This window comes from Falco naumanni, chromosome 4 (assembly GCF_017639655.2).
Source record: "Falco naumanni isolate bFalNau1 chromosome 4, bFalNau1.pat, whole genome shotgun sequence".
Classification (NCBI taxonomy): Eukaryota; Metazoa; Chordata; class Aves; order Falconiformes; family Falconidae; genus Falco; species Falco naumanni.
This window is the reverse complement of record NC_054057.1, coordinates 88,948,071-88,959,339: the sequence shown is the minus strand read 5'-3', so window position 1 is coordinate 88,959,339 and position 11,269 is coordinate 88,948,071. Positions and strand designations below refer to the sequence as shown.

The window sequence follows — 11,269 nt, the reverse complement described above, 5'->3', positions numbered from 1 at the left end:
ACAGTACCAGAAGCTATTATCGCTACTATTTGCCTAAAACCTTCCCATAAATGGTCCATGTTTGAATCGGAGAGCTAAAACTCCAGTTGTTTTCATCCTGCTGGCAATGCCAAGTGACCAGCTTTCTTATAAGCCTGCCTTGCAAGGCGGAAGAAATCCTTGCCAGGATAAAATGACTGTCTTCTTTCTTCCAAGTCCTTTTGAAACCCTGCAGCAAGGCTTACAAATCAACCGTAACCTAGCCCCAATTAGCTTGATGATGATCTACAGCGACCAAAATTCTTGAAATATTTATGCCCAACACAACCAACATGATTATTCCATCCCCTCTTATGCCTACAGGTGTATATGTACATATGTGTGGTAGGTATAGGTATCTGTAGGTGTATGTATACACACATATCTAGGCGCATATGTAGGTGTATGTACATACACCTACGCTTCATTCTAACTCTCTTGGGATGGACAGTTTCAGTTTTACTTCTGTATAGTACTTACATAATGGGATTCTGATCTTCAGTGTTGCTGTGCTACAGGACTCTTAAAAACCAGCAGCCTAAAAGATAAAATGATTAACCTTACTGCAGGAAGAATAATGCATGGTGAGCAACTTTAAGCCCTCACAAAATGAACAGACCAAGTAACTTAGTAACCAGTAAGAACAATACAGCACCTAGAAAAAAGGAACAGTTCATTAGTAAAAAACACACACATAATGCATATGTATATTCACAGACACACAGAAACAATAGAGAGGAAGGAAGCAATACTTGAACTGTTATCTATTTCAACCAGCTCAGCTGATATGACTGGTACCTGAAATTATCTTTGTTAGTAACACCAGACCCCTGTTCAAAATTGCTCTCTACATCTGATTCCAGGTTGCACCTTCATTAAGAATACCTGCTCTTGGCTGCTGTGTATAGTAGGCACAAATGCAGCTGACTTGCTGATGTTGTCCTGCCACTGGCCCAGTTTTCCCTTTATCAGACCAACACAGACAACTTGAAAGCATATCACATTTGCACTGCATCCTTAAAGCAAGACTTGAGGTCACTTTTACTGAACAATGTATACAAATGAACCGCTCGCTTTTACAGCAACTGAAAACAACAATCAGAAAATTCTTTAATTTTAAAAGCTGCTATAGAAATGTCTAAATTTCAAGAGGAAGATGTTCTACAGTGAGCCACAAGGGTGGCTAGAACTCATTCTGCTTTTACTCCATCTTCTTATTTGTGCTTCCACTATGGTCTCTGATCAATAACCACTGGGCATGCATTATGCATGTCAAGCCTTCAGAAGCTTCTGAGCCTTGTACCTCTGACATCTGAACAAGTAGGGGGGATTTTCAAATATGCTCTGTGCTGACTGCTCCCAGCAAACTTGACAGAAGAACTAGCTGCAAGCTGAAGATTATGACTTTGACCAAACACAGAATCTCTTATCAGCTCTCCTCTGGCTCACAAATTTGCTCACTTTCACACCCAATTATAGCTTCTCTATTATAATTAGGATGTGTCAGCAGCAAGTGTAAAGGAACAGCATAGAGGAAACAAATTGGCATGTTACTCCTTTAATTGCTATGGGAAGCAGCGACCATCTATTTACAAACCTCCCACTGAATTTCCAAGTTACTTGACAGTGTGAATCAGACTTCCTTCTTAAAATGAAGCTGAATGTCCACCAATACTATCATACCAAATCAAATCTCCCTGGGTATCTTCTTGCTACATCACGAAACTTGCCCCAGCTTAAGAACAGTATTTTGGCAAGGTATACCGAGCTGTAAATTTGCTTTGTCCAATGACTAATACCCTGTTGGAAGGGAACAAGAATCTCTTGAGTGCTGTCATTAGCAGCTGTGAAAAAACAACAGGTGGGCAGCTGGGTTTTTTTGGTGCCTGGAGGCATCGCATCTTGCTTGTTTCATTAAGTGTCATTATTTGGTTTGAAAGATCCTGGACTGTGCCTGAAACAAGAGACAGGGCACAGTGATGCTCTTTCTGAAGATGGCCACTTCCTTCCCAAATCACAGGGTTCTCTTGACTAGAAAACTGTAGAAATGATCCTGCATAAACACTGCAGAGATAATTACAAAATAAACATTACAGTGAATCCATTGAGATCTTTAATTCCAAATTGCCATCATCCCAGAAGGAACAAACTGAGTTAGACTGACTCTTAAGTATATAATTAAGCCTGTCAAGTTCTGACTCCATAATATGCTGTTTAATATTGAAAAGTCTGGCAGTAAACCAATATGTGGGATTAATGTCATAATGCTTTGGTTTTGCTTCCTCATGAAACTATAAAACAATTTAGCTGATATAAGCAACATGTCATTTATACTCCTTTTGGCAACAGTTTTAATATTATATGGGATATTCCTCCTTCCCTCTAATATAACAGCCTTCCCTGGCCTTTATGGATTTAAATTGGTGAGGAGAGCTGTGCGCGCTCCATGTGGACTTTACTCAGTAATTCTATTAAGAGCTTCCCCGCACAGAAATTAATGTTCTCATCTCATTCAATACTTGTCCTATTCATTATTTAAAACAGAAGACCTAATCTTTCCCTATATTAACTTTCCTCAAAGGATTTTCTATTAGTTTAAAGGAATTCAAGAGATTCAGCTCCAACACTTCTGTGAGGGATCTGCATGCATTTTTACGCGGTGTAGAACACCTATACCAGTAACCAGGACCTCATCTACACTGTCTAGAAGCCAATCTGGAGCTAATATTCCTGTTCTGGCCAGGTGCCAGAAGTCCAGAAGTCTGCCTGTCCAAAAAACCCACAAATCCACAACTTCTTTCGAGATGCCCTATTCCTTGTTTGTGAATCTGAGATGATGTTGCTGCTGTACCCCAGCGTGCAGGTCTAAGACATGCTTCATACTCGTTTCAGTACTCTCTGTGATATTTCTGTTCCTAAGCACACCTATTACGAAAACTGCATTGAAGTCTCAGAATGTCAATGTTTGTTGCTGGGCAGCTCCTATTTTCAGAGGAACAAAAAGGATCATTAGCTACATCTAATCAAGTTTTACCCAGGTACTTTAAATCAAATAGAAGAACCTGTTAGACTTAAGTATTTCTGCACCCAGAGCTCAGATTGCTACATCCTGGGGAAACATCGATCTCAATACTCCTATGAAGACAAAGAATTTGTTGCTGAGATGCCCTGAAGATCCTGGCCCACAGAGCAGAATCTCTGTCCACTTCCACCAAGATTCTTGCATTCACTTTCCTCATCCTAAACATTATTCCTCAGATGTCTTAGTAAAACATTTGTCCTGCCAAAAGAAAATAAATTTCATTTCTAAATCTCCAAGCAACACCAAGGCTACGTATGGAAAATTACATCAATGTTTAATTATCATCATAGCTAGGAATCTGAATTCAATTAAATTTGCTAAACCTCAGCTTCCAGGTACTAGTCCTTCTTATGCTTTTACCAGTATAAAGACAGAAAACACACTGTTGTTATCTTCTCCAACTGTAAGGACATAAACACAGTAATCAAGCCACCTCACAACTCTGATTAAATATGAATGCTAAACTGAACAGGATGGTATCTGGCCAACACTTTGACCATAGACTGGCACTGTGTCTGGGATGGGGATATTGGTAATTAAGTGCAGAGAATATGGAACTGAAGGGATTGCCTGTCTTGCAAGTCTATTCCTCTACTTGTGATTTAGAGGGCTGGAGCTGATAGCTTAATAAGAACATCCCATCTGCAAGAGCCAACTGGGGATGTACCACAGAAACAAGTTTCTGTCAGAAAATGTTTTTTCAAAACTGACATGCTTTGTAAACACATTTTAGCTGAAAAAAAATTCCACTGAGTTTTGAGACCAGCTTCCTTAGCAGGGCTGGTGAGGAACCAATGCCCCAAACACACACATCAGGAAGCCCGCTCAGATTTGCTAACTCTAGAACTTCTTGACTTCTCCCAGCTGCCTGATGGTCTGTGCAGGTCAGAGAACTCCCCATTGGGGTTAAGGTATTGACTCAAGATTTGTGGGTAAACTCCAACACAAAGTAACAATCAGTACAAACCCCACCTTATACTCCAAGGACAAGACAAATTTTTAACCTTGCTTCTTCACAATACACAGACAGCAACCTAGCTCTCCATGCCATCTAGTTGTTTTTTTTTTAAATCCTGCAAAACCAAGCCAATTCACACATTTCTTGCCTTGTGAAAGAGATAGACTCTGTGCAACAGACGGTACGCACGATGCTTAATGTGCTCCAATATTTTATGTTAAAAAGAATAGAGAAAATGTGATTAACTGAAGAAAACATGTAACGAGATTGAGAAGCTATGACTGAAGCCTTCAACCACATGACAAAAACATCCTTTATTTATAAGACATGCTGGGCTTCAGCAGCTTATCAAGAACGCACTGTAAGGAGCCAGCAACAGAATTCTTTACAACTTCACTGTTCTGTTTCACGTTTCTGAAGACTTGTTTAAAAATGCAGCTCCCAGGCCATCAATGCCCATTTTAATTTATATGTCAATATATTAATTTTTTAAACTCGGGTGTCGTACCATAAGAGACCTTAAAAGAGTTACCAACCCAGGACATTCCAAGCAGCTAGTGTGAAGTAAATCTAACCCCTTACCAGGTTCACGATGACTGATGCAACAGCAGTTCCCAAATCTAGGGCATAGCTGACTATGGTAGAAATAATGTAATGGAGAAGACGAGCCGTGAGCTTGTCCAAAGGAATCAGGGGGACACAGTTTCGTTTGTGATGGCTGGAGGGTCTTAAAAAGAAAGTAACCAAAGGTTAGGTGACAGACTGGGCATTGACTGCACAGTCTCATGCATCTGGCCCTTACTGCACATGCATAGCATGACTCGGTAAGAGGCTTCTGCACAGAGCAGCTCCTGCTCTATCTAAGCTGGAGCTACACATGCAAGCTTTCTATGCTGTCTGGATTAATTTAAGCTTTATTTCCAGCTCATAGTTACATATTATGAGGACTTTCACATTGGAAATAGGTGGCAAATGCTGATTTATTGAACTGTAGTCATACAAATTTTCAAAGTGTAAGTCTTATCTATTTTATTATTTCCAGGCAGCTGAGAAATTCAGTATGCCAACTGCTGTATAAGTGAAATCTGACTCATTCACTCAGTGCTAAGATGAAAAATGTTCATATGGGAGGCTATTCTTAATAAAAAATTCTTAGTTGCTCCTTGATTTAATTTGCTTTATGATTTTGTATATGTGAAAGTGTTTCAGCTGTTTAACCTCCTCTTTTCCCATCTACGTTTTTCAAGAGTCATGCTTCAAAGTGTGAAAGGATTTTTTTAAATTCAATTCAATATGTGAATCTTTTCAAGTCAGAGACATCCAAGTTCTAAGGATAACCCCACTTAAGGAGAAATCTGGCTGATTTCAGTGGACTCTGGATTACACATTTTGTTAGGGAAGATCCAGAGCTAAACTACAGACAGCTATTTCCTTGTTAAAAAAGCAACTGCTATTAATGAAGGCATTTAAAACACTTTCCAGCATTCTTTAGATTCCTGGAAAGCCCTAGTGCATTGCTTAAAATTAAAAATATATAGGATCTGTCTTTACAGGGATCTTTGCTTTGGATGAGGGACTACTAGCTGCCCATTCATTGTTTACTGGCCTGCTATAGTAAACTGCCTGTTGATCTTTAAATTTAATTGCCCTGCCAGTCTTTTGTTCTCATGCCTGCTCAGGAAAACAATGCTGACATGGTCTTAAGATTGGCAAAGACAATTATGTTCTGCACATAAGGTGCACGGTATCTCAAACTCCCTTAGAAAACCAAACAAGAAGGAACATATATGCCATATATAATTGTTATAAATTGTTATGTATGCCAATATGATTGTTAAAAATGCAATTATAATGCTGTAAGCCCCAGTCTCTGTCCCCACTGCAAGTCTAGAACAAGTGCATTGACACACAAGACTCTTCTCAAATTACACCAGGGTAATTACTATCAAAAAGCACATCTATATACAATTGCTGATACATTTTTCCTGAGATATTAAAACAAAATTCAGATGACCATACTCTCATGAATAAGACTGACGTTACGGCTGTGTTCCATTAAAGTCACCCCAGAGAATCAGCTTTCATTTCCTAAAGAACCGAAAACAACTTTCTTCTTGTGTATTTTCTGATCCATCACAGAAAGGTGAATGGAGTGGGGGAAAAAAAGCTCTGTAAGGTGACCATTTTTTGTTAATTTCCAATGGATAATAAGCCACACTGACAGAGAACAACTGACTTTGCTTTTTTACCATATAAAATTATTATATGGTAATCCCATCATCTATTCAGACATAAAATGCCTTTTGCCTTAAGGAAATTTACAGGTCACACGAGGATGCACATGATCTGTAAGCATAACTGATCCACTTTTAAGTGCAGTGCTTTTAAGAGTATCCTCAAAATGCTTTGTGTCTCAGACTGTGGCACAGCACCCTAGAGAGATGCTAAAATGCCAGTGTCCTACCAAGAAGGCATTGTCAAGGCATGGTAACAGGTTGTTGGGTTTTGTCACTACTTACTGCTGAATTCAAATTTTAACTTAAACACTTTGATGGCAGGGATGAGGACATACAAAGGTAGTTTTGTGTTTGTGACAATGGTAGTACATAGGAAAGAAGAAAAACATTGACTTCACTTGGTTGAAACCTTCCATGTAGTAACAATAAAAGAATCCTGAATTGCTTCAATACTGTGAGCAATCTGTATTCCAGTTTTAGTCCCACATATTGTCACCAGGATGATTAAGATTATCAAAGAATTACTGGCTCCTTATCTGTGCCATTTGCATGATCTGTTTTTAGCAGTACTGTGTGGAAGAATATCTTAAATAAACAGATGGGTTAAAGAGAGGGAGTCTTATTTCTAGTTACAATAGTATAATGCTTTCTGAAGCACATAGCAGCAACATAACGGTTTCAATATCTTGTACTATGCACCCCATATTCTAATGTACTATCTATGGAACCCTATGCCAAGAAAACATGGACTTGTAAGCCAAAAACTGTATAGTGGCATTCAGAATAAGAACTCATGGTATAACTTTACTAAAATATAATCTGTTACACTTTTTCATTGTTTTTCTTCCTTGGCTTAATTACCTACCTCTCTGTATTTACTCCACAGTGCTTGCTTAATAGAGGATACACAAGTTTATTTTTGTTAAGCAGAGAAAAAAAACTTCTTTTCCCTATAATTTCTTACATAAAATTCAGCAATATCTTTAGAGAATGGAAAAATAGCAATTTCTGGGAGCTGACCATGGACATAGGGAGTCAAGAAATAACTACCAGAGTTTTAAAATGCATTCCCAATGCAGATCTCTAACATCAGTTAAAAAAAAAAAGAAAACAACACATCACCTAAATTACCTCACAGCTATTTGCATAAAGGGTCCAGAGGCAGTACAGTATAAGTACAGAGACACAAGCCATCCAAAGACCACTTAGCAACAGTTCTATTGGATACTCTGTCTGTAGCAGAAAAAGGGCAACTCTGAAGCTCAGATGTGCAAACAGCTTTAAAGGACTAAACAATCTCTTGGCAGATGCATCAAGCAAAAATCTGAAACTACAAGTCAGGTAATTTACGAAATCATTTCCTTTCTAGCTGACTAAATTTCCTTCTAAATATCGCTCTGAGCCAAATAACCTACCTGACATTGTTAGGACTGCTATCCAAGGACTTCATCAGAAGTGACAGAAACCTGCCAGGTAATAAACTCATTCTCTACTTCAAAAAAAACGTAGAACTTTTTGTTCTTGTGCATTTCTTTTATGTTCTGAAGATATAATTAATCTAAATGACTGCTATACTAATATTAAAGATGTATTCCATTCTACTGAAGGAACTCTGCTTACTGGAAAATAAAACCACAATAAGTGGCGTTAGAAATTCCAGTGCTAGCTAGAAAAAATAGAGAAACACTTGTTATCTTGGTAAGAGGTAATAGAGGATAACCATTATTATTGTGTCTCTGAAAAAAATGAGGTGCTTCCCCAATGCAAGAAACATCCCTGACCAACAGAGCATAGCTATATTACTATATTGACAAATAGACACACAGCTACTTTAAATGTATAGAAATAGATATTAAAAAACTAACGGACGATTAAAGTTGGGCTGTAACTAAAGGTGGAATGAAAGTGCTGCAAATCCCAGTATTATTTTTAAATGAACCTTTAGCAAAGGGAATTGCCTGGTGGAGATTGTAAGTGCAGGTATATGTGTGTGTACCTCATGTGGGGAATCAGTAAACACAAGAGTTCAAGAAGGAAATTATTTTTACCTCCCAGCAGAAGGCAAAGCAAAATCACTGGCTTTCAGAACTATCTGTGCATCAGGAAGTTAGGTGCTTAAAATGTTCATATTTATTCTGCCAGAAAAATTAACAAGTGCCTGATTTTAATTATGAAGAATTTACAGATTCTTTGAAGAATATGACATAAACTGAGAGGTTAATAATAAATGAGGAAGGACCCTCATGAAAGACTTAATCCCTATAGCAGCGCCAGATTTCTTTTCCAGTGTCTGGAAATATCGCTATCGCTACTAGGTTTGTTTGCTCCATCCTCCTCCCCTGTTGTTCTCTCTCTAGTGGAAGCTGTAAGACTCCGCGTCCCACAATGCCATCTATCCAGCTGCCACTGCTGTTCCTCTGCCTCACCTTGTGGGGTGTTCGACTCAGCAGGGGGCAGCCCCTTTTGGAGGGAAGTGAGACCATGGGAAGAAGCCCCCTGGATGACATCCTGCAGAGATCTGAAAGCCTCATTCTTCAGTCTGTCCTCAAGAAAGCTGAAAAGGAAGAAGAGATGAATAAAGGTATATATAACACCAAGGATATCCATCTGGTAATGCTGGCATAGTACTTGGTCCAGCGTATAGTTCCCAGGTTCTAACATATGTATTTGTTACTCTAGCTAAGGGCAGGGGAAGGATAGGAGGTGTGCTGCAGCACACTGACACAGAGTTCTCAAAAGGCGCTTTCTTCTTTAAGATCTCCCTGCTTAGGCAATGCTGTATCACCACTAACCAGCTGCTGCATAGCAAGAAGGCAGAAGCCTGTCACAGAACACTTGCCTGTCTGGCAAGTGCTTCCCTAGGGAAGCTCTAAGAGGACATTCCCAACTTTCGGACCCTGTACCTAATGTTAATTTGGAGGTGGGAGTGCTGCCATTCACCTACTACCTCAAACTACTGGTTTCTACACCCCCAACAGAGCTGGGCTTTTCTGTGGCTGGGAATGCAGAGGCTGCTCTAGCGTCTGCCACCTCCTAGCTTGCAGATGCTCTGCTCTCACTAGTCACAGCAGCAGAAACAAATCAGACTCAGGCACTGCAAGAAGCAGCACCTAGGTGCCTGCCAGCAACAAGGAGCACAGAGTCCTTTCAGAGTGGAAAAAGGAGCAAGCCCCAGATGCCCATAGAAAAAGCCTTCCTCCCCTCTACACATGAATGCTGAGAGCTGGTCAGGTCAATCCAAGACCTGAAATATTAAAAAGAGCTTAAGAACGAGCAAGACATACTAACAGAGTTATGACTGGTAGCTGGAAACACTGAGCTGGTTTTCAAATGTCCACATCCCTGCTTCTACTGGTCTCGCAGCCCTATCCTTTCCCTGTCTTGTGCTCACTTCCAGCTCTTCCCCACCTCCTGCAGCTGATTTCTTTCAGTTGCTCAGCATCTTTTACTCACTTCCCTTTACCCAAATCCAACACATTTACCTGAATCAACACATTAGGCTTTGTCATTGCATGTCTTTCCATCCAGCTGCAGCTAGTTCTAAATAGATAATCCATCTTTGCTAAAAATGTGGCAGAACTGTTTTGACAGATGCCATCCAGAGAGATGAAGTTCAAGACCATATACTTCTGTTTAGTTAAATGGGCATAATAAGAACAAATTATTATCCTGCACCACAGAACTCCACAAATTCCCATTTCAACTTCCTTAGTGAGGACTATGGGGGATCATTAATACTATTCTTTTCCTTGGACAGGATCAAATGCCCCTCTGCCAGAATGGCTTTCCAAAAGACAGCAACCTGGGAAAAAGCACCTAAGTGACCTGGAGAAGAGACAGCATCCTGGAAAAAGGGATGTCGAGGAAGATGCATCTTATGAAGACATTCAGAAGAGGCAGCATCCAGGAAAAAGAGAGAGAGAAGACAACCTTGACAGCTACCTGGAGCTGAAAAAGCGACAGCATCCCAGCAGCAGGTCACTAGTGAATCAGTACACTGACATCCCTAGTGCACAGCTAACCTACTTGAATGAGTTATCCAAAAGACAGCATCCAGGCAGAAGGTATTTGATGTACAATCACCAACATCCTAGTAAAAGAGGTTGGAATGATGACATAGACCTAAATGACCAACACAGCGAGAAACACCAGCACCCTGGAAAAAGGCACTGGAATTCTGACAGTTCAGATGATGCAGGCCCCTGCAGCTTTCAGGAGTCCTTCACCTGTAAAAAAGGCAGCTTGTTGCTTGATTTAGTGGAAAATGTTAGCAAAGACAGGGTAGAAGAAAAACGTCAGCATCCAGGAAAGAGATCAGCATGGGAAAGTGAAACAGAGGAATGAGAAAATAATTGTGTATCCTTTGCATTTGGTGAAGCAAACAGCCAGATCACTATAAAATTCTCTTCACTCCCTTTTGCCTTCCTGCTGCTGACCTCTGCATCTATCTTAGTCTTCAAATCCTCCACTTTAGGAAAAGCGCTTATTTCCTTATGGGCCCAGACCTCAGAATAAACCCAATGTGTGTCCAATTTTCTGTTCCCAAAGGACTAAAACAGGCTTTTAAATATCTGTTCTGATGCTGCTAAAGTGGAATAATTATATGGTTTCCTCCCATATCAGTGAAATCAGTATATTAATAGAGAGGGAGAAACAAGAACAACATATGCCAATTATTTTAAAATTAAATTGGATAGGTTTTCAGTTATAAATAATACATTAATGAGAACTGAACCCTTGCACACTGCAATCTGTCCAGACAGTAAGCACTAAACACAGGTAGGAACTGTTCCAACTGGAAAGATTAGATGACTGACTTCATAGTTTGACTTGGAACTGGCACATAAACTCCCTTTTCATCTAAGAGGCTGTGCAAAGGGTTAAGGCATGCCACAGCATCTCAATACCAAATTGTGAACCTGACTGCATATAACCCATACTAGAACTCCCACCCTGGTGTATCCACATTTCAGT

The 11,269-nt window shown here is 39.8% G+C and overlaps 1 protein-coding gene across 1 annotated transcript; it reads left to right on the top strand.

Annotated features, from left to right (window-relative positions):
• The first annotated feature begins 8,401 nt into the window (after positions 1–8,401).
• On the top strand, positions 8,402–10,989 carry TRH (thyrotropin releasing hormone). The gene is made up of 2 exons (XM_040592331.1): positions 8,402–8,876; positions 10,053–10,989. The coding sequence occupies exons 1-2, from the start codon at positions 8,681–8,683 to the stop codon at positions 10,637–10,639; spliced, it is 783 nt and encodes a 260-aa protein (XP_040448265.1). The 5' UTR covers positions 8,402–8,680; the 3' UTR covers positions 10,640–10,989.
• Positions 10,990–11,269: the final 280 nt, after the last annotated feature.